Genomic DNA, 27061 nt, shown 5'->3' on the forward strand with positions numbered 1-27061 from the left:
ATATTTGAAATTAAGCAACCAGTGCTGCATTAACAAGGAACAGAACAGAGGAAAACCAGGCTGAAAATAAACCCAGATTATTGGCCTCTCTTCCTCTGAGTAATTACTGTGGAAATTGCCCTGCCCCACTTTGAGAAGCAGCATGTCCTAGTGGAAAGAGCCTGGGCCTGGGAATCAGAAGACCTGGGTTCTAATCCCGGCTCTGTCACTTGTCTGCTGTGGGTCCCTGCGCAAGTCACTTAACTTCTCGGTGTCTCAGTTACCTCATCTGTAAAATGGGGATTAAGACTGTGAGCCCCAGGTGGGACAGGAACTGTATCCAACCTGATTAATTGTATCTACCCCAGTGCTTACAACAGTGCCTGGCACATAGCAAGCGCTTTACAAATACCACAGTTATGAAGGAACTTCAAGTCTAGAGTTCTATAGTCTATAAACTATATTCTATCTCACTGCAGAACTTGGATTATAGAATGAACAATCTGTGGGTACCGGTTGAGTGTTTGCAGAAATGAAGAATTCGAGCTGAAACGCATCAAAAAACTCCCCCAAACCTTAGGTCCTCCAGAAAGGTGAATTGAAATACTCCAAATTTGGAGCCACAAGAACTTCCCAGAAGATGGAAGCATTTCAAAACATTTCCACAGTAGGGCAGAGGAGTAATCACTCATTTTGGGCCACGTTTCAGCGCGGATCCCTGAGTTCCTGGCATCTAAGAGATAGCAGGAGTTAAGCTGTAACATCAAGAGAAGACCTCCACTTTGACCGTTCCAGGTAATTACCAAAATCAGGGAAACTCAACTGTCCTGGAGAAGCTGTCTCAGAACAGATGGGCGGTGTTTATAAGTGCTTATTATGTTACTATGAACCCAATCTGACTTTTTGGTCAGAGATCCTCATATTTGGTGAATTTCTGAAGTGGTTTTACAAAGTGACTGTTCCCTTTCTCAAGTCTTTATTGATTGTGAGCCTCTAGAGGGACAGGTTTTGTATCTAATTCTCATTTGTATATTCTCTTTCCCAGAGCTTAGTACAGTGCTCCATACATAATAAGCCCTTAATAAATACTATTATTAATAAGGTTAAATTTCAAAATTGCTAGAGAAGAGAGGGTGAGGCTGAGGGAGGATGTACTGTAGGTGAGGTGGATCAGGGGCCTGCCTGGGATTTTCACAAGGATTCACAGACCAGAAGGATTAAAGCCACCAGGAAAGTTCTCCTAGCCCTCCTCCCTCTCCCCATTCCTGACCCTGGCACAAGAATGGGAAATATTTTCTTCTTGCTTATTGTCATATTTCAAAAGGTACTGACACTCTTTCAGACTTGTAAAGGGAGAAAAACACTTCTCTCCCTTTCCTTTCAGACTGCTCTGCCTTCTATAGTTTCTGATATCCCATTTCCCAGGGTGCTTGCTTTTGCTTTGGAAAGAGCACAGGACTGGTAGTCGGGAGACATGGGAAAGACAGTGCAGGCTGCCATGAGGAGCAACATGAATTGGATGTTGTGCCATTGTATGTGCCCTCCAGGATGTTGAACTGGAGGGGATTGCCTCACTTGAAAGAGGGACTCAGTAGGTAGATTTTCTCATCAGTCAGATCCGGACTAGGCATGTTGAGCACATGATGAGTGTTGGAGGGGCATCTGAGGAGAGATGTCCTCGAGGCAGGAGGAAATGCTACACTGCAGAGAAGGAGAGAGATTAGGACTGGAGAAGAATCATGTGCATAGAGATGGTAGTTGAAGCCATGGGAGTGAACAAGTTCTCTAAGGGATGGATGCAGGGGGAGAATTGAAGGGGCCCAGAACTGAATCTTGAGAGACTCTCACAGGTAGTGGGTGGGTGGCAGAGAAGGAGCCCACGAGAGAGACTGAGAAGTGGCCAGAGAGATAGGAAGGAAGGAAGCAGGAGGGTGGTAAAAGAGCAGAGGAGGAGGACAAGTATGGAGAGAGGAAGAGGTGGTATTCTCAGGGCATCACGTCTCACTGCCAGTCAAATGTAACAGCATCGGTATCTGTAACCTTCTTCCATTTCTTTCTCTTTGTATTCTCTAACACCATCATTAAGGACCCCTCAACCTTCTATTCTTCAGGCAAAATACTCTTGGTTGGCTTAATTCTGTCAGTATATCTGATTTTCCAATAGATGGATGCCATTGGTCTCGTCCTACCCATGGCTCTTCAACACCATGTCCTTTGGAATAAGGATATGATCAATGCTCAAATAGCACCAATTTTCTACCCTGCTCCCTAAGCCCAAATGAATGGGCAGTTGGGACAGTTAGCCAGTGGATTTTCAGCATACTGTAAGCCCATCTGGATAATTCAGCCCCTGAAACCCCTACTTTGGGCCTAGCTGGTTGCCTGCAAGGAACCAAATGAGTACTCAATCCTCCATTTCGGTTGGGCTGGGGAACACAGCAGTACCTACCCGAGCATCATCCTGGAATGGAACTGAGAATGAATTATAGCCCTATCGTGAGAAGTGGTGTGGCCTGGGAGTTAGAGGACCTGGGTTCCAATTACAGCTCCACCACTTGTCTGTTGTATTGCCTTTGGTAAGCCACTTAACTGCTCTGGTTCCTCGTCTGTAAATCTGTAAATTTCCATTTTTCTTGTTCTCCCGCCTTCTTATACTGAGAGCCCCATGTGGGACAGGGACTGTACTTGATCTGTTTATCTTGTGTCTACTCTAGCCCTTAGTACAATGCTTGGCACATAGTAAGCACTGACCAAATACCAAAATAATGATAAGGTGAGGGTTGAGGCTGGGAATGGAAGCCCAGTAGAGACCCTGCCCACACCAATATTCCTCAGCTTCTATTAGGGAAGTTTTTTCTCCTCTGTGACAGAGGTTCGCTACACTGACATCCTGCCGGTCTCTCATGCTTCACCAACTTGTGCATGGACAGATGAAAGCAGTGTGGTCTAGTGGGTAGAGCATGGGCCTGGGGGTCAGAAGGACCTGGTTTCTAGTCCTGGCTCCGTCACTTGCCTGTTGTGTGATGTTTCCCAAGTCACTTAACTTTTCTGGGCCTCAGTTACCTCATCTGTAAAATGGGGTTTACAACTGTGGCGTCATGTGGGACAAGGACTGTGTCCAACCCGATTTGCTTGTATCCACCCCCAGTGCTTAGAACAGTGCCAGCCACATAGTAAGCACTTAACAAATACCAGTTATCGTTATTAAAATGAGGATTACGACTATGAGCCCTACTTGGAACACAGACTGTGGCCAGCCTGATCAGCTTGCATCTACCTCAGCGCTTAGAACAATGCCTGGCACATAGTAAGTGCTTAACAAATACCACTGGAAAAAAAAAAACCTCCCATGCTGTGCTTACACATGGAACAGACAGCGTATTTGAAAATAAAGGTTTTACCTCTCAGTGACTCCTGGCAAGATGAAGAACATCCAGAAGTGAATCCCAAACACCAGGATGACTTGGAAAATGACCTTCCCCATCACGGTCTTCCGGAGATACAGCGCTCGGTCTACCACCATGGTTCCAAACTGAATGAGAACCATGACCAGGAAAGGCCCGGGGACCTGGTCCTCGGACAGCGAAGAGGTGATATCTGCAGCCGCCGAGTGTTTCTGGGCAAGAAAAGAGAGAACCGAGGCTAGCAAAGCGGCATTTCCCAGCCAAGACCCAATTCTCAGCAGAAGGACATAGCACGGGGACTCTTACAACATACCCCGAAGGCCCAAAAGCCAAACACGATGATGATGAAGTCAACAGTGTCAGCCAGGAACATCAGCACGTACACATCAGTCACGGCACTGTAGTCTGGGTGGATGAGGTTGTAGAAGAACTGCTTGATGGGCACGTACACTTGGAGAGTCCTAAAAAACACCACATCCCCATGTGGGTTACAAAGGGCAGGCCGGTCAGTAGATCCACCGGGAAGCAGCGTGGCATAATGGAAAGACCAGGGGTCTGGGAAGACCAAGGTTCGAATCCCGGCTCTGCCGCTTGTCTGCTGGGTGACCTTGGGCATATCATTAACTTCTCTAGGCCTCAGTTACCTCATCGGTAAAATGGGGATTAAGACTGTGAGTCCATGTGGGACAAGACCTGTATCCTTGCATCTGCCCCAGCACTTAATACAGTGCCTGGCTCCTAGTAAACATTTTATAAATACCATAAAAAAGAGAGAGACATGGAGAAAGAGAGCTGTAGTGGCGATCAAGAGTGGCAGTGACCCAGAGGTGGACTGACCCTGGGTCAACACCTTAGTTACCACCACATCTAGAGAAGTAGTGTGGCTCAGTGGAAAGATCACGGGCTTTGGAGTCAGAGGTCATGAGTTCAAATCCCAGCTCCACCAATTGTCTGCTGTGTGACTTTGGGCAAGTCACTTAACCACTCTGTGCCTCAGTTACCTCATCTGTAAAATGGGGATGAAGACTGTGAGCCCCCTGTGGGACAACCTGATCACCCAGTGCTTAGAACAGTGCTTTGCACATAGTGAGCGCTTAATAAATGCCATCCTTATTATTATCTAGTCTGGGCTACATCCAGGTCTACATCTGGACTCTAAATCCTCTCCATTGGCCCTGAGGCCTGAAGAGTCTGTTTCCCTGTCTCTAGACTGTGAGCTCATTGTGGGCAGGGAATGACACTGTTTATGGTTCTAGTGTACTTTCCCCAGCGCTTAGTGCAGTGCTCTGCACACAGTGATGCTTAATAAATACAACTGAATGAATGAATGAACAACATATGAACAATATCAACCATGTCCGGGCGGAAATACATTTAGATGATATTGCTCAATCAATCAATGGTATTTACTGAGTAATAATAATCACAATAATGATGGTATTTGTTAAGTGCTTATTATGTGCCAAGCACTGTTCTAAGTGCTGGGGTAGATACAAGGTAATCAGGTTGTCCACGTGGGGCTCACAGTCTTAATCTCCATTTTAAGATGAGGTCACTGAGGCCCAGAGGAGTGAAGTGTTGTGCCCAAAGTCTTACAGCTGACAAGTGGTGGAGCCAGGATTAGAACCCACAACCACTGACTCCCAAGCCCCCGTCTTTCCACTAAGCCACGCTGCTTCTCTACATACTATGTGAGGAAAACAGTACTAAGCACTTGGGAGAGTACAATAAAACAGAATGGCCCATTCCCTGCCCAAAAAAAGCTTTCAGTCTAGAGGTGTAGTTTATAGTCTGGAGAAACACAAACTCTGGGTGACAAAAACTCTGGTATTTGACCCATCCCCTGGGGTAATGGAGTTGGTTTCCTCATCCATTTAACTGTTTCCAGCCTTCCACACCCAAAACAAAACTGCTTAGCCCAAACCTTTTTCCTCACTCACTTTTTTATGGTAAGTGCTTTGGCTTCGATCAACTTTTCTCGGAGTTTTTCCATAAGTATTTCCTTTTTGCTCTTCTGCTTAATGCTCAGTACACTGCTTCCTTTCTGACTGCTGTTCCTGGTACTTGTGCTGCCTAGAAGTGAAAAGAAACGGCCTTGTTAATGTGAGCACTGGGGTTGATATCAACACTTCTGAGAGCTCCCCAAATCCACGTGGCATCATTCAGGCAAATACAGATTGGGTGGACAAGTGGTTTGGAGGGATGGAAGGGTCTTTATAAAGGCTTTCCGAGTCCTGAGTACCAAATAATTCTAATCTTATGGGTACCTTCCTACTTTCAGAAAAGAGATTTCTGTTGCAGTGTAAATGGAAATCCAGCCGATAAAAGAAATTCAAATGAGGCATAATGTGGAGCCCCTAATCTGAGAAACTGATGTCCAGAAATCACTCAGTCCCGTTCTCTCTTGAATCCTGCCATGATTCCTTTAAACCTCAGTTTCTTCCTCTGTAAAATGGGTACAATAATGTCGTCCACCTCCACATTCATTAATAATAATAATAATAAATAGTCATAATAAATACAGTGCTCTGCACATAGTAAGCGCTCAATAAATACGATTGATTGATAATAATAATATTTTTAAATGCATACTATTTCCCAAGTACTATACTAGGCCCTGAGCCAAGTACAAAGTTGGACACAATCTCTATTCCAAAGAGATCTCACAGTCTAAGTAGGAGAGAGAGCAGATATTGAATCTCTGTTTTACAGAGGTAGAAACTGAGGCCACAGAGATGTTTAGTGCCTCCCCCTCACAAAGCTGGATTAGAGCCTTTGATCTTTCCACTAGGCCATGTTGCTTCTCCCCTTACCAAAAGGGGATTTCAAGGATTATAGTGTTTAGCACAGGGCTCTGCACACAATAAGTGCTCAATAAATACCATTGATATATCAATGAGTTAATACATGTGCAGTGTTTTGAGTTTCTCAGATTACAGAAACTAGACCATCTTGAAGAGAAAAGGAGAAGTGAACACATACTAGAGGAGTGGTGAGTGAAACGGTGACCTGAAATGTATGAGTTAAAGAATAAACTCTTTTGGACTTTTCAAACCCCTTCTGCTGATTCGTTCATACAATTCAATCATATTTATTGAGCGCTTACTGTGTGCAGAGCACTGTACTAAGCGCTCGCTGGTGGCTCGGAACCTCTCATAAAAGACTCTCAGGTTATGCCTTGCTGATGGCATGCGTAGATTGTGCATGCCATGATCGCACCAGGAGGTCAAATGGGAAAGATCTTGTCCACAGTTTTTCCTGCTGCACGATGGAAGTCCACAGTTATACTTCCTATCACAATTTCATTTTTCTCATTCTCAAGCCTATGTGAAATTCTCAGAGTACAATGTGATTGGGTCTAGATAGCCCGTCTGGACTACTGCATCAGCCTTCTCTCTGATCGCCCATCCTCGTGTCTCTCTCCACTTCAATCCATACTTCATGCTGCTGCCCGGATTATCTTTGTCCAGAAACGCTCTGGGCATGTTACTCCCCTCCTCATAAATCTCCAGTGGCTACCAATCAATCTGTGCATCAGGCAGAAACTCCTCACCCTGGGCTTCAGGGCTGTCCATCACCTCGCCCCCTCCTACCTCACCTCCCTTCTCTCCTTCTACAGCCCAGCCCGCACCCTCCGTTCCTCCACCGCTCACCTCCTCACTGTACCTCGCTCTCGCCTGTCCCGCCATCGACCCCCGGCCCACGTCATCCCCCGGGCCTGGAATGCCCTCCCTCTGCCCATCCGCCAAGCTAGCTCTCTTCCTCCCTTCAAGGCCCTGCTGAGAGCTCACCTCCTCCAGGAGGCCTTCCCAGACTGAGCCCCTTCCTTCCTCTCCCCCTCGTCCCCCTCTCCATCCCCCCCATCTTACCTCCTTCCCTTCCCCACAGCACCTGTATATATGTATATTTGTTTGTACATATTTTTTTACTCTATTTATTTATTTACTTATTTTATTTGTACATATCTATTCTATTTTTTTTATTTTGTTAGTATGTTTGGTTTTGTTCTCTGTCTCCCCCTTTTAGACTGTGAGCCCACTGTTGGGTAGGGACTGTCTCTAGATGTTGCCAATTTGTACTTCCCAAGCGCTTAGTACAGTGTTCTGCACATAGTAAGCGCTCAATAAATACGATTGATGATGATGATGATGATGATTGGGTCATCCTTTTGGGTCACCCTCAAGTGGATTCTGTGCCTCAGTGACCTCAGCTGTAAAATGGGGATTAAGATTGTGAGCCTGATCACCTTGTATCCTCCCCAGTGCTTAAAACAGTGCATTGCACCTAGTAAGCACTTAACAAATACCCAAATTATTATTATTATTATTATTATTATTGTTATTATTATTATTATTATTATTATCCAAAGGGTCCCCAGAGTAAGGTCGCTTGGCAGCCTGGGCCTACTTCTCCCGGAAGATAGTTACCTCTCTTAGACCTGTGGGAGGAGAGGCTAGATCTGTGGGAAAGCTGGGACCCGCTACTGGAACTTTTCCTCCTGATGGCAGCCTGCTGCTCAGGGAAATGGACATGGATGGATTCCACCGAAGCTGCGAGATTCACCGACTTGAGGGAGGCGGACGAATCTCTCCTTCCCCCCATCAAGGAGAGATCGTCATCAGAGTCATCCTTATCAGTGCCACTGCCAATGATGTCATCTTCATCCCATAAGCCATGACACTAGAAATGGGAAAAGGAACATGTGATTTGGTGGTTTCAGGATTGAGCAACTGATGGTCCTGCCCTGAAAAATGGAGTGAGATCCCTGCTTCTGAACCACTGCCATCAACGGGGTCGTTTCCTTTCAGAGTTCCTTTCACTCACCTTTCTGTTTATAAAAGGGACTCGTCATTTCTAGGAAGGTGCAAAAGAGGGCTGGCAGAGGAGGGAACTGATCTGGGAAGAAAACATTAGGTTAAGCAAACTGGGTCAGATTGGGCATTTAACAAGCTCTGACTATGGAGTGGATCCCAGAGGGTGAAGGACTCATTCCTAGTAGCAACTACTGACTAGATGGCCATTGGCAACCTCTGGTCCTCATTTTTTTCATTCATTAATCTGGAATAATAATTCCCAGCTTCCTCTCTCTGATGAGGAATGACTGTTGACTCCACTAGACTGAAAACTCCTTGAAAGCAGGAACTCTGTCATCTACTTTTATTGCACCTGGCCACCGAAGGGACTCAGTAAATATCACTGAACAAATGGGATTGCCACATTTCAGCCCGATTCTCCAACCACGTACACTTACTTCTTAGTAATGCACTGAGCACTTGTTTCATGCAATGCAGCATACAATAATAATAATAATAATAATGGCACTTATTAAGCGCTTACTATGTGCAAATCACTGTTATATCCAGCCGGAACGCATCAAATACCCCTGTAGCAGACTGGAAGAGTTAATGACCCCCTCCACTCCCCCAAATGGTTAATTTGCCACCAGGGGCAACTTTATGTTTGGGGAGATTTGAGCTCATGTTGGTCAACTGCTTTGCTGATTCTTCCTGACCCTAATCCCGCTACTGTTTGCTATTGGTTGTGTAAACAAAAAAAAGGAAAAAGAACATGAAGGACAGAACCAAATGATCCTCTACTGTCAGAGATGGAGCAAAAGACATGGGGGAAGTTGAGTCATTCAACCTCGCAGGTCATTCTCATTGAATTTTACTGAAAATGTCACCGGGGAGCATCAGGCCAATCTTAACGCTGCACCCTTTAGACTGTAAGCTTACTGTGGGCAGAGAATGTGTCTATTGTTGCATTGTTCTCTTCCAAGTGCTCAGTACAGTGCTCTGCACACAGTAAGCGCTCAATAAATACGATAACTGACCGACTGACCCACTAATGCCCATGGCCTCGTGACCTGGAATACCTTTAAAATCGATCGGTGGAAGAACAACGCCAGGAGCTGAATCAGGTCATAATGGACATAGCCCTCTTTCTTCTCAACGCCGATGATGTTAGGTGGGTGGTAAGGTTTGTCCTTGGTGTACTCCACATTCTTGTTCCAAGGAAAGAAGCCGAACTGGAAGAAATACTTGATCACGATGGCCACCTACACCAGAATGGAGTTGGGAAAAATGAACCTTCCAGACTCTAATGCCATTGGCTTTTCAGGTGGTAAAGGAACATTTGAAACCACCTGGGAGACTTTCTTTACTTGATTAGAAATGCACAGTGTAAGACAATGGAGACTGGAACTCAAAGGCTTTACTAACGGGTTTTAAAACCTATAAGGGATTTTCAGGCCCTGTCAAACAGCCAGCTTTCACTGACAACTCTCAATCAATCCATCAATTACATTTCTTGTACTCTTACCCTGTGCAGAACACTGTACTAAGTACTTGGGAGAGAACAAGAGCTAGTGAACACAATCACTTGCCCCCAGGAGCTTACTCCTGGGGCTGACCCTTGGTTCACCCAGCTTGTGAATTATTTGTGGGAGGGTCATGTCTTTACCAATTCTATTGTCCTGTAACCTCTCAAGTGCTTAGTAAAGTGGTCTGCTAATAATAAGTGCTCAATAAATACCACTGATTGATCCACTGATTGACTCACCTGCCTAAACTCCCTTCCCCTTCAAATCTGCCAGACTTCAGCTCTTTCCATTTTCAAAACCTTTCTGAAATCCCACCAGCTCCAAAAGCTTTCACTGATTAAATTTTTCTTCACCTCAGTTTCCATCTACCCATCTCAGCACTTTTGCACCCAAGATCTCCTGTTGTACTTTTGCATAGATTAATTTGCCTGGTTTTCTATTTATGCACTTCTTCCTTCTATCCATAATTTATTTTGGGTCTGTCTCTCCCATTACCCTGAAAACTCTCTGTGGGTACTCTGATGAGTCATCTATATTGTACTCTCTCAAGTAGATGCTTATTACAGTGCTTGGCACACAGTAGGCGCTAAAGAAATATTACTGATTGGTTGACTGTACAAGTGGTCTTCTGACCCAAGGCAGAGAACCTTTGGAATCTGAGTTCCATGATTTCACTCCTTTCCTATCCATTTGTGGGAGTTCACAAGGGGATTACTTTGCCATATTTTTAGGCATTGACATGGTTTAGCATCTGAAACCAAGTTTTCAGGGGAAACCTAAAAATGTCCTTTCACCGAATGCAGTATTAAGTCAATGGTTTCAGGAGTTCTCTAGGAGAGTGTTCTACTGCCATGGACTAAGTGCTTCATAGGGTAGACATCAACTTGATTGACTCACTGACTCCAAACCTCAAAATACAGAAATGGAGAACTTCCTGAGAATCAGCATGACCTAGTGGAAAGAGCACAGGACTAGTATGCCATCATTATTACTATTATTATAGTCAGAGGATGGGTTTTAATCCTGGTTCTGTCAATTGTTTGCTGTGTGCCCTTGAGCAAGTTACTTTACTTCTCTGTGCCACAGTTTCCTCAACTGTAAAATGAGGATAAACACATGTTCTTCTTTCTTAGGCTGTGAGCTCCATATGGACTGTTTCCAACATAATTAATTTGTATTTACCCCAGAGCTTAGAACAGTGCTTAAGACATAGTAAGCAATTTGCAAATACAATAATAAACTGAGAAGCAGCATGGCCTAGTGGATACAGCATGGGCCTGGGTGTTAGAAGAACCTGGCTTCTAATCCCAGTTCTGCTGTCTGTCTGCTGTGTGACATTCGGTCCATCACTTAACTTCTCTGTGCCTCAGTTACCTCATCTGTAAAATGGAGATTAAGACTGTGAGTCCCATGTGGGATTGGGACTGTGTCCAACCTGATTAGGTTGTATCCACCCCAGGGTTTAGGACAGTGCCATTACTACTACTACTAACAATAATAATAATAATGATAGGAAGAATCCTAATAATAATCCTGGCATATGCATAGACTAGCGATCCAGTATATGGATTATTCACCCCCACTGCCTCCCTTCCTCCTCTCGAGTTTCTTGGCTTTCAGCTATTTTGCTGTTCAATTGCATGAGGGTAGACAGAAGAGAGAAAAGGAGATGAAACTTCATTTTGATCCATCAGAAAGCGATGAGGAAGCTCCATGAGATTTGTTTATATGTGCTTTCTGAGTTTTCTACTACTGGGACTTAACGTTCCATGGCCCACACATTGACTTGACGAGTCACTGATTCCAAACCTCAAAATAGAGAAACGTAGAATTTCCTGACACCTGGAGAGATGAAAAATGCATCTTTTTCTTTCTCCTTGTTTGCTTTTATGCCAATGTTACTTAAACAATGGCTCCACTTTTCCTTTATTGTATTGCTGATGAACCTATTTAATGCGATAGCTTCCTCGATTTTGAGGAAAACATCAGAAAACTATGTGCTTAAGTCCATTTTTTACACTTAATGGAATGCTTGCCAGCTAAATGTCTCAGAAAAGTATTTGTAGGGTTGTGCTTTGAACTTGCACAAACAATGATACCCATAACCAGGCCATCTAAGTGTCTGAAGGTAAATCTCATCCTCAGGACCAGAATGGGCTGTGTGTTCCCAGAGCCCCAAGAGGAGTGGCATACCCAGCATAACATGCGATAAGCACTCTGATCCGAAAGCTAAAATCCTTGGGGATGGCGGCCCACAGAATTCAGTGGTCAGTAGGGACAGCATACCTCCGTGTAGACGATGGCCGTCATCCAGAAACGCCGACTGGGCCGGGGGACGGACAGCATAGCCCAGAGGAAGATCAGGATGGGAAGCACCAGGGTGATCATGGAAGCGGAGACCATGTGATTGAGGATGATCACAAAGTAACACACCATCTCAGATCGGGCCACCAGCGTGTTATACAGGGCGTACACCAGGAGCAGGAACCGCGGCTGGCCGACGTAAAATCTCTCTGAGTCCTCCAACTCCTTATCCTGAAACATCCTGGTAAGACAGGATGAATGTGATTTTCATCTCTAAACCCTCTTTAAGCCCCTTTTAGGCTGTGCTGGAACTCGGTGAAGAACTCACAGATTTGGAATCTTAAGCAAACTTGGAGGAACTTTGGGGGCCAAGAAAAATTCCATTTTATTCAATCCCTTTCAAGCCAGCCTCTCAATCACCATATTTGTTATGCATATATCAGGGATAAGTGGCATCTGAATGAAGAGTGTTAATTCTTGCCTAAGGATAATAATGATAATATTTATTAAGTGCTTAATCTGTGCCAAGCACTCTACCGGAATAGATACAAGATAATCAGGGTGGACACATGGGGCTCCAAGTATGCTTTAGGGAAGCACCGTGGCCTAGAGGAAAGAGCACCGGCCTGGGTATCAGAAGACCTGGATTCGAATCCCGGCTTCCCCACTTGCCTGCTGTGTGATCTTGGGCAAGTCACTTGGCTTCTCTGCACAGTTTCCTCATCTGTAAAATGGGGATTCGATACCCGTTCTTTCCCCTTCCTTAGAGTGTGAGACTCACGAAGGGATAGGAACGGTGCCCAAACTGATTATCTTGTATCCACCCCAGCACTTAGTACAGTGCTTAACAAATACCATAATTGTGATCATCAATAGTATCATAATTATCACTAAGAGCATCTCTCCATAGCCCCTCTTGGAGACCCCATTTTTCAGTGGGTGTGCTGAGTCCCAAATATAGGTAAAAGCTTAAAGAGTCACTAGCAAATTCCTCCTCATTCATCCAGAGATCATAAATATCAGTGAATGAACACTTTTGGCTGAATTTCTGAGCCTCCTCTAGAGGGTGGGTAGGGAAGTGAGCCAATGCAGAAAGTCTCAGAAAATGGTGTTTTATCTGCTTACTGGGTTCTTACTTGTTTAGAAGAAGCTCACTGGCTGTCAGCTCATGGGTCAGCGGGGGCAAGATGCTGGAGCCCAATTTGTCCGTCCGGCTGTCGTCTGGACTTACAACCATGTGGTTCTTGTCGGCAGAGTCATCCTGGGAGCTGAAGGAGAGGTGCTCGAAACTGACCGCTTTGCTGTAGGATGGCGGGGCCTCCACATCCAGGTCAGTGGTGTAGTACCTCGGGATGGCGGGGTCGGGTGTCAGGCTGATCTCTTCGGACCGCTCGTCATACTCTTCTTCCTCATCTTCTGGAGGGGGCGGGGAGACTCCGCCCTCTTCCTCTTGTTCTGCCTCCACTTCCTCGATGGTTTCAGTTGTCCCCTGGCGGGAATACAGCATGGTGCACTGTGTGGGTTCACTGTCGGGGAGAACGGAGTGGCAGAGAAGCTTTGTCTTAGCATGGTGGTGCCTCAGAAAATGTTGCTGACCTGAAGAAAACACTAAAATCCCCCTGAGGAAACCAACAAGGTCCTCGGTGTACACTCAGTCCCTTGTTTGCTTTGATTACCTAGTGGCTAGGCTGAGACTGGGCGCAGCCCTGCTGCTTCTGAACGGGGCCCGGTGGAGCTCGGTGACATGGATTTGAGCACAGTGAAGTTACGGCAAGTCAGCATTCCCATCCATAGGCAGCATTTCCCCAGATTCTGCCACTCACCTGTGGGAGGCCTCGATGTTCTCTTCCAGACCCAGGCAGAAGGGAGAATGGTCAGACCCGGTTAGTTGTTTAGAAAACAGACTCCTTACAGCAAGCAGAAGCCTTACCATTTTTGATCTGGACCTCTTGACAGAGACCTCATCAAAAGACTCCCGGGACCCACTCCTATCTGATTCTATATCAGGTGTCTTGGAGTACCTAGACTTGAAGAGCCCAAGAACCCACCTAAGAGAAAAAACTAGGTGGTGCCTAGGTCCCTCTCTTACTGTGAAACCAGCCTGGCAGTTCACACCTTTCTCTTTCCTCTTTGTCTCTTTGCCATCTTTCTAGGCTCCTCGACTTTGGTTTGTCCAAATTCACCTCACGGAGTCATTATTTGGAGGGTTTTTCTCTATCTTTTCCTCACCCATCCGTGGGGACAGGTGGGTCTCTAGGCTCTTCCGCTCCCAACCTCCTGCTTGTCCTATTCCCTTTCCTCCTCCACTCAGTGCCTTCCCTTGTTTTTCAGTTTCCTGATCTCCCATCCTCTTGCTTGCGGGCCCAGTCAGAATGACAGGCCTCTGAACATAACAGGAACAGCCAGGGCCTGGGCCCCTCTGTCTCTCACATGGAAGGAATTGAAAACTGTCTGTGGGCTTGTATTTCAGCATGGAAGGTCGGGACCCAAAGCCCTTTAGCCCTCTGGTTCAACCCCTGGGAGTGAGGTTGGGGAAAGGACAAGGGGAAAGGAGAAAGGTCCAGGGGAACCTTAGGTGATGTGGAGCTGACCCTGATCTGAGCCTGTTGCTGAAATTTTCACACCCTGGAAAAGTGTGTCGTTTGAAGCCTGCCTATTCCAAGGAGTTCAGAACCCTCTGGGATGGTAGGGCGCGGGGAAGACCAAGAATGACTCCAAGGTACCTGTGGATCTGAGGGTCCCACCCGGATCGAAATGGATGTCCAGGACAAAACCGATATCCCAGACCTGTCCCTCTGGGGCTAGGGGCTTCCAAAACCCAAGTGAAGTTTACCCAAGTCCAACTGTAGCCCGGGGTGTCCCAGCCTATACCAGGATAGTCCAGGGCTCCTAGGTTTGATGAAACGCCATAACATTATCACATACGGCTCCACAGGATGAAGTCACAGATACCTGGTCGGTCTTTTTTCCAGGAGCCGGCATTACATTTCTTTACCTTCAGCTTGGCTGGCATTCTTAAATTAAGCTGTCCGGTCTTATCAGAGAGACCAAATTCCACAAGGTGATTCAATTAAGGAATCTCTGGCTTTTAATGAAAAGCCTGGTAATTTGAAATCAGTGCCTTAAGGAAGGTTTTAGAAGGTAATGCTGAGGCCGAATTAGGAAATAAACCAGCCCCAGACAGACTATTCAAGGAGAATGTAGTATCCTGCAGTATAATGATTTTTTTTTTTTTTTGGCTCATAAAGGTTTATTTGTGAAATGTGATGGAAAACATTCTGACTTGTAAATCATGCAAGCATATAAAATGTGGACAGGTTGATTCCTAAGTTGTTAGAAATGTAACTAAATAATAAAACTGTTTCCCAGTTTTCCACTCTTTTCACTTTCATTTAGAATGAGCAAATAATGAAAAAGGGTTCACCACCTTTCCTGACATTTTTCCTCTCCACACCCTCACTCAGACAAGACTTTAAGTCAAAGCCATCCCTGCAAGTTTCACATTTGTCCTTTTTTGATACAAGAAATTACGCCATCAAATCAAAGGGGACAAACCCAAATAGCATAATTTGGGGGCCACTCATTTGTTGGGAGCTGCTGTCTTTGCCAGCCCCAGATTTGCCCTGGTAAAGGTGGTGATTCTGTTTTTGTTAACGATCATGCACAGTATTCCAACACCAACACATTTGCCACCACAGATGAGGGGACAGGTTGGTATAGGAATGAGACAAAGCATGCACGAGTTAAGCACCTTGATGCTAAACTGCCACTGTCAGCTGAAGAGGAGGACATATCCATGCTGTACATTTTACGAAGCCTAGGTCGGGCACGCTCACTTGTTTTAGGAACAGTGTCTGGTCCATCTAAATCATCAAGGGTAGACTGCCTTGAGAACAGCATGGTTGCTTCAGTGTAGCAGCTAGCAGCCAAATAGTTACAAAGACACAGTGTTAAACACCAATGAAACATTAAGGTTACACATGGATCAGTTAACTAATGTACGGGCCATGCAGCAAAACATACAACAACAACAACAACAACATTAACAACAAAAGTTCTGAGAGAAGATAAGGACCTGTTTGGAACTGTAAGGATAAATGATTCCTTTGCATTGCTAGCCTTTGCTAGAAATAACTAAGGGGGTGATCATAAATGTACCTCCAGATGCAGAGATACATGCAGTGCCCCAAAAGAAGTTACGTGGACTGTAATGCTGTGCAGAGAAATGTTTCCGAAATTAAACCACCACATCCCTGGAGAAACAAAACAAAACCAACCAAACAAACAAAAAACACCCCAAATGTCTCTGGATAGCCTTACATGTCCTTTAACTCCCTGGCATTACATGAACCTTGGCTTCTTGGTCACATTTTGAGGTCAAATTGCTTTGGTGGAAGTATCACACTCATTGAAGAATCCACATGGAAGTGTATAAACTGATTTCTTTTTTAAATGCACATAAGAAAAATGTGTGCAAGCTATAAGCAACAATATGGCTTTATCACCCAGTTTTTAATTTGATATTAGCTTATCCCAGCAAAGCCACACTGGAAGCATTCCAAAGATTTGATCCAAAGGGACCACCATCTGGCAAAAGGGAAAACATTTTGTCCCCCATGCCAAACTGTAGCAGTGACAAGGAACCATTTTTTCTTTAACTTTTCATTTTGCTCCAATTGGTTTCCAATCATTTGTTCCATCATTTCCAGATGTTTGAAGTGCATGCCTTCAGAGGAGGAAGTTTACCCTCCAAAACCCTTATCTCCTTTCACCAGCGGATAAATGGAGCACAACAAGTAGGGTAAGTCATAAATTCAGGAAAGTGATGTTACTGGATCAATGAAAAGAAGCAAATGAGAGTTATGAGAAAGAAGTAATTTCCACCATAGACATGTTCCAAACCAACAGGAAGGGAGAAAACAAACACAAAGATATTATTCCTTATGCTGCTGTATATTTTTTTTTTGCTTCTGCATAAAGAACAGCATTTAAAACCTCAGAGGCTAAACAGGTTGTTACACAGTTATCAGAAACATTTATTCAGAGCCCACAGCAGGCATTTCCCAGGCCGAGCTCGGAGGGAAACTCGTGATCCAGAGAAAACCCTCTTTGATATTGAACAGCAGCTGGAGGGATTTCACAGCTATACTCTTCCATTCCAAAATATACTCCTAGGTCTGATTGCCACCCCTCTCTGTAGGTCAGGGGTTGGAGGTAAAACATGTCCTCTCTCCCAAATATTTTGGGAAAAAAAATCCCCATTCCAGACCAGGTGTTCAGGACAAACAGTAGGAAGCACTTTTTTTACATTGTGTGTCGAAAGTGTTATGTTCATGTCAAAAGGAACAGCAGTTGAATAGAAGGAATGTGGATTTTTTCAAAACAGATTCTTGAGACACAGGTACCAAGGCATATTATCACCTCTGAATGTGGTCTTAGGAGTTGAAAGGTTATGGGGCAAAAGAGAACAAATGTTATCCCCTGCATGTGTTTCTGCCCTTGAACACAAGAATTCTTCCTAGCTATGTTGAAAATGAACTAACAGCTCCACTGGAGTTTTCTCCTAACATTTCCTGTCTTGAAAAATCCTGAAAAATCAGGATTCAGGTTTCTGGGAACTTTTGATGGCTTTAGAAGTTGCAGAATGAGGACATAAAAATCCTGAAAAATATCTAGCGATCATTTAATTCAGCCCCCTTTCAGGGAAAGAGGCTCTACCCCTTAAATTCCCTGAAACAAGCCATTCAAATTACAATAAGCTTTGCCGTAGTTCACTTCCTCTTTAGCAAGAGAAATAAAATAGGATCATTATCCAGATTTAGCCTTTAATTTTTCATTGATCTAAACTGTTTGACAGTGGATTTTCTCACATTATCTGGACTGGAAATGAGTACTCTATAACATCCCACAAGAAGTCCAAGGATCCAAACTGAGTTGCTACACTTTTCACCATGACACCTCCCAAATTTCTCCCCTCCTCCCGCAATGCTCTGAGCATTAATGACTGTACAGAAATGCCTACGGTAAAAGTGGGAAACCTGTCTTTCTTGGGAGGTCAAAGTAGAAGAGGACAGGACAAAAAAGCAAATTAGAGCTCTCCATAACAACAACACATAATAAGCGTGAATATATCTATGCCTCTTGCCTTAGAATTACAACAATGCAGCCAGACCTGCTGTCATTTTATAGTTCCGGTCCCTACCATTGGCAGTGAATATCAGAAAACGCTGAACTTTTTCATATGGCATAGCCCGGTTGTCAGTTGTCTGCTTGTGTGACATGACTTAAGCGGCATCATACATTTGTAAGCATGTAGTAGTAGTAATGGTGCTATGGCTCAGTGGAAAGAGCATGGGCTTTGGAGTCAGAGGTCATTGGTTCAAATCCCAGCTCCACCAATTGTCAGCTGTGTGACTTTGGGCAAGTCACTTCACTTCTCTGGGCCTCAGTTCCCTCATCTGTAAAATGGGGATTAAGACGGTGAGCCCTCTGTGGGACAACCCGATCACCTTGTAACCTCCCCAGCGCTAAGAACAGTGCTTTGCACATAGTAAGTGCTTAATAAATGCCATTATGATTATGATTATTATTATTATTGGTAGCAGAAGACAAGTAAAAGCAGCATTTATCGAGTGCCCAGAAACAGGAGCGCTGTCTCCTATTGAAAGAATAAGATATCTAGAGGGAATCCGAGTGGTCCAGTCCTCCAACATTTTAAGTGAGTACAGAGAAGCATGGCCAGGTGGAAAAAGCAAAGAACTGGAAGTCAGGAGACCTGTGTTCTAATTCCTCTATGCCACTGGCTTGTTATGTAACCATGGGCCTCAACTTCCTCATCTGTAAAATGGGGATAAAGAACCTGCTTTTAAATTGTGAGCCCTGGATGCTACAGGGCCTGAATCTGAACTCATTATCTTGGTTGTTTTCTATTGCTTGGCGTCTAGGGTGCACTTAATAAATACCATGAGGAGCAGTGTGTTCTAGTGGAAAGAGCACAGGCCTAGGAGTCAGTGGACCTGGGTTCTAATCCCAGCTCTGCCAATTGTTTGCTGCTTGACCTTGGGCAAGTCACCTAACTTTTTTATGCCTCAGTTTCCTCAACTGTAAAATGGGGATTAAATAGCTATTCTCCCTTCTACTTAGACTGTGAGCCCCAAGTGGGACAGGGACTGTGTCCAACCTAATTAAGGTATTTCTACCCCAGCATTTAGAACAGTGTTTGACACATAGTAAGCACTTAACAAATACCATAAAAAAAAAGATTAGTCAAACCCCTAAGGGACTCAATTCTTTTACTTGGAAAGATTCATTTTTTTCTTCATATTCATTCATTCAATTGTATTTACTGAGCGCTTACTGTGTGCAGAGCACTGTACTAAGCACTTGGGAAGTACAAGTTGGCAACATATAGAGACAGTCCCTACCCAACAGCGGGCTCACAGTCTAGAAGGGGGAGACAGACAACAAAACAAAGTATATTAACAAAATAAAATAAATAGAATAAATATGTACAAGTAAAATAAATAGAGTAATAAAAACGTACAAACATATATACATATATACAGGTGCTGTGGGGAGGGGAAAGAGGTAAGGTGGGGGAGCATGGAGAGGGGAGGAGGGGGGAGAGGAAGGAGGAGGCTCAGTCTGGGAAGGCCTCCTGGAGAAGGTGAGCTCTCAGTAGGGCTTTGAAGGGAGGAAGAGAGCTAACTTGGCGGATGTGCGGAGGGAGGACATTCCAGGCCAGGGGATGACGTATATGACATTTGTTAAGCACTTCCTATGTGTCAGTCACTGTATTAAGTGCTGGGATGGAAGCATGATAGGTTGGATACAGTTCACGTCCCACCTGGGGTTCTCAGTTTTCAACCCCATTTTCCAGATGAGGTCACTGAGACACAGAGAGGTGAAGTGACTTGCCCAAGATCACACAGCAGACAATTGCCAGAGCTGGGAACAGAACCCAGGTCCTTGGTATTTAATTATGATTAATTATGGTATTTACTAAGCACTAAGGTCCATACAAGCTTACCATGTTGGGCATAATTTCTGCCTATTTTACCCCCATTTATCCCCATTCTATAGATGAGGAAACTGAGGCACATAAATGATGTGGCTTGCCCATATTCACACAACAGGAAATGGGCAGAGTTGGGATTAGAACCTAGGTGTCCTGACTCCAGTCCCATGCTCCTTCCCCTAGGCTATGATGCTTCCCATTCACAAATCCTACAGTACAATTTTGAGTGTGTGTGTGTGTGTGTGTGTGTGTGTGCGTGTGTGTGTGTGTAATATATGAAACCATCACATTCCCAGTGGAAAAAGTTTGCTGGGAAGATAACTAATCTCAGAGCAACAAAAATGTCCTTTTCCAGCCAAACAATTGTGTTTCTGAACTTGAGGTTTTCTTGAGCGTGGGCAGTCTGGGAAGATATTTCTACTATGAATCAGAGAGGCAAACGGGTTGACTCTGCCACTAACCAACATGCTAGCTCATTTAAAGCCTAGTTTTCCTACCAGATCGTTCTGCACATTTCGTTCTAATTAACATCAAAATTCCCAGTGGAGCTATATATATATTTGAGGAAAATAAGGCAAACCGCTAACCAAGGACTCCATGTTCCTTTGGTATCACAAACAACCCAGCATTTGCTGGTCATGGTTTTGGTATCATCTTTGCGATCTTTAACACTTATGACCAAGTGAGGTGACTGTATGCCAAAGTCAAAGACTTTGGGGTTTTTTTTTTTGGCCTCTACCAGCCCCCAATATCTGTATGATGCCTGCAAAGCCAGTAATGAATTCATTAAATTAATTAGAATCAAAATAGAACATAGAAACATAACATAGAAAAAAATGGGTTTCTTAGAGGGAGAATATCTGAACTACTTGCAGGTGTCTTCATAAGCCAGGGTTGAAACCTTCCCCTTACAGTTGCTCTCTCTGTTCAGAGAAAGAAATGATGCTGTGAGATCAGGGGAGAGGTTCAATATGTACTGGGAGATAGGTACTGAATCCCTTTACTCTCCTAGTCTAGGACCCAATGACCTCCCTGCTGCAAGCTTTGGTTGGGGGAGAGGGGAGTTGGAAGGGGGATGGGGAGAACTTGTTTGAGGAGTGGGAATTCCTCTACTTCTGGGATTAAATGTCACTGTCCCACATAGCATGTTATTCCCTCTCAGATGAAGGAAGGCTGAGTATGTTTGGTTTTGTTCTCTGTCTCCCCCTTTTAGACTGTGAGCCCACTGTTGGGTAGGGACTGTCTCTGTATGTTGCCAACTTGTACTTCCCAAGCGCTTAGTACAGTGCTCTGCACACAGTAAGCGCTCAATAAATACGATTGATTGATTGATTGATTGGCTGGAGTCTGACAAGCTCCTTTGGCTGGCTTGTGATATCTTTGTCTCTTTTGGAGCCCATCTACAATTTAGAGATCCCCATATTATTCATTAAATACGATTGATGATGATGATGATGATGATGATTCAGCCAGGGTCAAAAAATTCCCCCTTTTTCCTCTCCTCCTCCTCCTCCCCTCCCCGTCGCCCCCCCCCCCGCTCTACCCCCTTCTCCTCCCCACAGCACTTGTATATATTTGTACATATTTATTACTCTATTTTATTTGTACATATTTACTATATTTATTTTATTAATGATGTGTATATAGTGATAATTCTATTTATTCTGATGGTATTGACACCTGTCAACTTGTTTGGTTTTGTTGTCTGTCTCCCCCTTCTAGACTGTGAGCCCACTGTTGGGTAGGGACCGTCTCTATATGTTGCTGATTTGTACTTCCCAAGTGCTTAGTATAGTGCTCTGCACACAGTAAGTGCACAATTAATAGGATTAAATGAATGAATGAATGAAATGGAAGGGCTAGAGGAATGTGTTTGGCACTGGATCCTGGCCTTCTTCGTCCACTCACCCAAGCTCATAGTTCGCCAGACTCCCAAACCCATCCCTGTGGGGATGGGCTGGGGGAGGAAAAGGGAACCAACTCAGAATCCGAGCATCGAACAGGACCTGGCTCACATTTCTCTAGGGTCGAGATGCCTTTCTCTAACTTGTCTCCAACCCTTCATGTGCTCTAACTCTCTATGCCCAAGGGATCCTGGGCTGCCATGCTGTTTTGTGGAGATCAATCCCCGGGGTTCCCACCAGAAGCTGCACAAGAGAGTCAGGTGTAGAACCTGTGAGGCCAATACTCTGCCATTTGCCCCACTACGAACTTGCTAGGAGGCTCAAGCCTTTCCCTTTTGAAAGCCTGTCAGATACAGTTTCTTCTGCTCAGATGCAGACAAGAAATCTTCTACTGAAGGTGCCACAAAGGAAGTGTATCTTTATGGTCAGCCATCCAGCTATTAGGCAAATTTCTCCAGGATAATCCAATAAGATGTCCCTTTTAAGCCCTATCAGATGTAGTTTCTTCTTCTCGGAAGCTGATGAGGATGTTTCTACTGAACTCCTGAGGGAAATATGATTTCCGCTGCCTCCCGGGATTCCCCTACATGGTCAGCCTTTGAGCCCAGACCTAAAGTGATTTGCCTACTGGGTTGTCTCGCCTAAAGTCATAAGCAGGAGGTGTGTGTGTAACTTGTTGTGGGCAGGGAATGTGTCTACTTATTATTACATTGTACTCTTCCTAGCTCTTAGTACAGTGCTCTGCACACAGTAAGTGCTCAATAGTAATAATAATAATAATAATGATGGCATTTATTAAGCGCTTACTATGTGCAAAGCACTGTTCTAAGCACTGGGAAGGTTACAAGGTGATGAGGTTGTCCCACGGGGGGCTCACAGTTTTAATCCCATTTTACAGATGAGGTAACTGAGGCCCAGAGAAGTGAAGTGACTTGCCCAGAGTCACACAGCTGACAAGTGGCGGAGCCGGGGTTTGAACCCATGACCTCTGACTCCAAAGCCCGGGCTCTTTCCACCGAGCCACGCTGCTTCTTGAAAATAAATAAATATGACTAAATGAATAAATATGACTAAATATGACTAAATGAATGAATGACTGAAATAGGGAATCAGGTGTTGGGGAAGGGGGAGGCAAGAGGGGGTTTCATTTCAGCAGGGTTGTGCTCCCACTGGGGAAGCTAGACATTTATAAATCAGCCACAGATATCTGCTTTCTGGTAGCTCTAAATCCAATTAAACAAAATTTGTATCTAAATACCCACCCTGGACATACTGGCTTAGGAGTCAATTGGTGGATCAGGGCAAATGAAAGGCAGACCTTCTACAGTGGGCTGGCAAGGGATCATTTTTCCCATACAGTTCTAGATTTTAATCACAGGTTGATCAGATGGGTGCTACCCAAAGAGACAACTTATTTAAGTTGTCCCCAAGAGGAAGAGATCATTTGTAATACTCTAATAAGGTGTGGATCTTCCTATTCTTAAAGCTTTTACCTTTGGCCTCTTCGAGGTGACCCAGAATCCTCCAGGGATATCCTCCTTCTGACTGACCTGGCCTATCCTGAGTCACCAGATGTTGGTGGGCAAAGCCCTTGGACACTGCCCCCCTCCCATCCGCACGCCCTTTGGTTGGGCCTACAGTGTCATCTAGGTAAGTCAGCAAGACTCCGTGATGCTAGAACAAAGTCCCTAACAGGAACTATCTGAAACAGCTTTCTTACTGACGTTGTTGGGACGGCTCATCAGCACATGATGATTTAATTCAGTAATAATAATGAGGGTAATTGTGGTATTTGTTAAACTTTTACTAGGAAACAGGCAGTGTACTAAGCACTGGGTTGGATACATGCAAATAGGGTTGAACACAGTCCCTGTCCCACATGAGGCTCATAGTCTTCATCCCCATTTTACAGATGCGGTAGCAGAAGCCCAGAGAAGTGAAGTGACTTGCCCAAGGCCACACAGCAGACAAGTGGTCGAGCTGGGATTAGAACCCATGACCTTCTCACTCCCAGGCTCATTTTCTATCCACCACACCTGGACTGAAATTCCTAACGGTGAGTTTTGACATGTGGGGAAAAGTTCCAGTTCCAGATGTGATCTGGCCTCTGTCACACTGGATGAAGATTTGTCAACCATTTTCTTTTAATGACTCTACCATTTTGCCACTGAGACAAGCTAAATACCTTGGGTCCCTTCCTCTCCCTTTGTACCCCCAGGCTTTCTTACTTTAAACCAGAACATTTATCCAAGCTCTCTGCAAGAAAACAAGCAGCTGAGCCATCTCTCCCTCTCCCCTCCTGGCCTGGGAACTGATGGTTAATAATGGCTCAATTTTCTTCTTTTTACATTCAAAGAATCTGTTATGCCCAGTATCTAGTTGCCCATGGGGATAGGTTAGAAGGTCAGAAATATCTGCTAATGTGTGCCTGCAGGTGGAATTATGGCACTCCAAGGGACTAACTACACTTTCTCAACTGAGGCCATAAAATATAGCCAGTTCTTATTTAGAAAATATTCATCTTCTGAGTTCCCCTTGAAAATACTTTAATGTTCTCGAATACCTCAGAAAATAAAGGTGTGGGCATCTGTGTGTGTATTTATGAATGAATGATTTCACCCTAAAACCCATTTCTGTTATAACACGGATATCATATTCTTGAAGAACACTGTGTGGCAGGAAAATCTCATTTATTTAAAGGGAACGAATGGTTTGAAGCTACCATAGTTAGGGAAATCTTTGGGATACAAATTCCCGTATAATCAGTTCTGCCATAACATGAATTTCCATTATTAATTTTGGCTACAAAGTGAAGACATAATTTATGGAATGCTGTTCTGACAATGTGATTCTTTCTGGAAACTGTACAAGAAGAAATGGCTGCATACGTGCACAATTATACATGTGTGCAGCACTGAACATGGTGGATACTACAGTGCAAGTTTTCCTTAACATGAGGTTCTACCCTTGCTAACCATTGTTATTTTACCAAATTAAATAGAGTAAGGTTGAAAAAACACAAAGTACTGAGTGGCAGGTAAGTACTGTAAGGCTGAGGCAGTAGCTGGAAAACTTAACTGTCATGTCTTGACCAATGCTGCATCCCTTTCTTCTTATGATGAATCCTTATGCTAAACTGTGGATTGTGTTAAAGCAAAACAGACTTAAGTTCTGGAAAGAATATTCTTCCATTGGTTTACACTTGGGGGCCCTTACAAGCTAAGTGAAACGGAAAGTTGAACAACTCTCTTGGTGAGCTGAATCAATTAAGCCAAACCCCGGCTTCTCTCTGACCTCTTGGTGTATCTGAATAACTGTCTCAATTCTCCACTTGAAACAGACCTACACCAAACTTACAACGTTTGGTGTGTTATTTAGGATGATATGGCAAATTGAAACACAAGTACAGTTCTTAGTACAGTGCTCTGAACACAGTAAGTGCTCAATAAATACCATCGATTGATTACCATTGGCTATTCCTGCAAGGCAGAATTCCTGTGGAGAGAAACATATACTATTTCAAGAGTTATCACCACCACCTTTCCAAGAAGAAGTCAAGCAGCCAAGAGGAGAACCAGATGACAAAGGAAAGATCCTCGGCCTAAACATCATTGTGCACAGGCAATGAAATGGCAGAACCTGCCATAAGCACAGGAATGCCATGATTCTTGACTGGGTTGTTTTAATTATGCTCCCACAGCGAAATTGTTATACAGTATTACACCACTGACTGCAATATATTTACTCCAAGGCTTAGTATAGTGTTCAGCAGATGCTTAACAAATTCTACATTCTTCTCTTTATTATTATTATCACCACAGACTCTTACTATATGACTCTAATGACTTGATTCAGATAAGTGCTTTTACTAATTGTTCAGCTGGACGGTCAGGGATCAGTTTATCCACCCCCCGTGGAAGTCCTCAGGACTGGGTCTGGATGGGATCACCTAGCACCCCAACCTCTTTACAAATCATTTGGGGAAAGAAACTTCTGCCCCAATTTCATTTGAGGGTTCAAGTAGTAAATCCATTGGTTCAGAAAGAAATACCTGGAAATACTGTCATGAGACTCTAAGCTATCCATCCGCTTGGCCGTTTGAACACCTGAGGCAGGGCTAGGATCTTCATCAATGGTGTCCAGCCCCGACTCTCTAGAAAGGTTCATCATGTGGTTCTGATAGTACATGTGGATGCTCTCCCGAGTTGGAACGTTTCCCTAGGAGAAAGGAGAAATGGGAAAAGAAGGATCTGGTCAGGCATTTTCCCCATTAGTTACTAGGCCGGCTGATAGGCACGGCTGACGGGAGTCCTTTCTGGGCCCTGACACCTATCAGACTAGTCCACACACAAATCTCTGCTTGTCCTGTAGGTCTGGCTAAGGCACTCCTGACAGCAGGATCCTACTGATGCATGGGTGAGACTGAAAAGACCTCTGGATGACTCATCCTTCATTCCACATGGCACACCTAGAGACTGTGCCCACACTTAAAACTATCCCAGTGCTTAGTACAAGATAGATGCTGAATAAATGCCATAATTAGTATTATTATGCATTCTTAATGTGATTACTAGCAGTACATATCCAGAGTTTTGATCTAAGAAGGTTGTAGGACAAACATTAATCTGTATCACACCGGGAAGTGGAGAGAACTATTATTTTCCGCTTGGGAAACTGAATCATTTGGCAATAACACTGAATAGATGGCAAATATGTGGGAGTCCAAAGTCTGTAGGAGGGACTGAATGCATCTAGGGCATATGCTGTGCTGGTAGCATGACCCTGACTCAACTTTCCAAACACAGAGGAGGCTATGGCTGTAGCCATGATTATTGGACTCTGAACCACAAGAAGCAAGAAACTCTGCTCCTGTAGCCTCAGTGCACTGTCCCTCTTGATGTATACATTGGAGAGCCTGTCTTGTGTATTCTTCTGGGGTTTTTATTGTTTTATTTTTCTTCTGGAGTCTGTTGCCCACTCCCTTTTCCCTTTCTTATTCTCAGATCAGGAGCCCTTTAAAGGCCAGGGATACATTAAACTTTCAGCTATTTTTTCTCCCAGTGCTCAATACAGTGTTCTGTCCAAAGTCAGCACTTAATACACACCATGGCTACTATTATTGAGTGCTTAC

The 27061-nt window shown here is 44.3% G+C and overlaps 1 protein-coding gene across 1 annotated transcript in view; it reads right to left on the reverse strand.

The window, feature by feature from the left end:
- The window catches only part of PIEZO2 (piezo type mechanosensitive ion channel component 2), a 546102-nt gene that overhangs the window by 35000 nt on the left and 484041 nt on the right, over positions 1–27061 (reverse strand). The window contains exons 39-46 of the mRNA XM_038746742.1: positions 25982–26148; positions 13146–13535; positions 11992–12250; positions 9259–9441; positions 7811–8063; positions 5324–5456; positions 3697–3844; positions 3381–3595 (exon numbers count right to left, since the gene is read on the reverse strand). Coding sequence (XP_038602670.1) covers positions 3381–3595; positions 3697–3844; positions 5324–5456; positions 7811–8063; positions 9259–9441; positions 11992–12250; positions 13146–13535; positions 25982–26148 — 1748 coding nt within the window. The remainder of the gene's footprint in view (positions 1–3380; positions 3596–3696; positions 3845–5323; positions 5457–7810; positions 8064–9258; positions 9442–11991; positions 12251–13145; positions 13536–25981; positions 26149–27061) is intronic.

The sequence above is a fragment of the Tachyglossus aculeatus genome, chromosome 5 (assembly GCF_015852505.1).
Source record: "Tachyglossus aculeatus isolate mTacAcu1 chromosome 5, mTacAcu1.pri, whole genome shotgun sequence".
Classification (NCBI taxonomy): domain Eukaryota; kingdom Metazoa; phylum Chordata; class Mammalia; order Monotremata; family Tachyglossidae; genus Tachyglossus; species Tachyglossus aculeatus.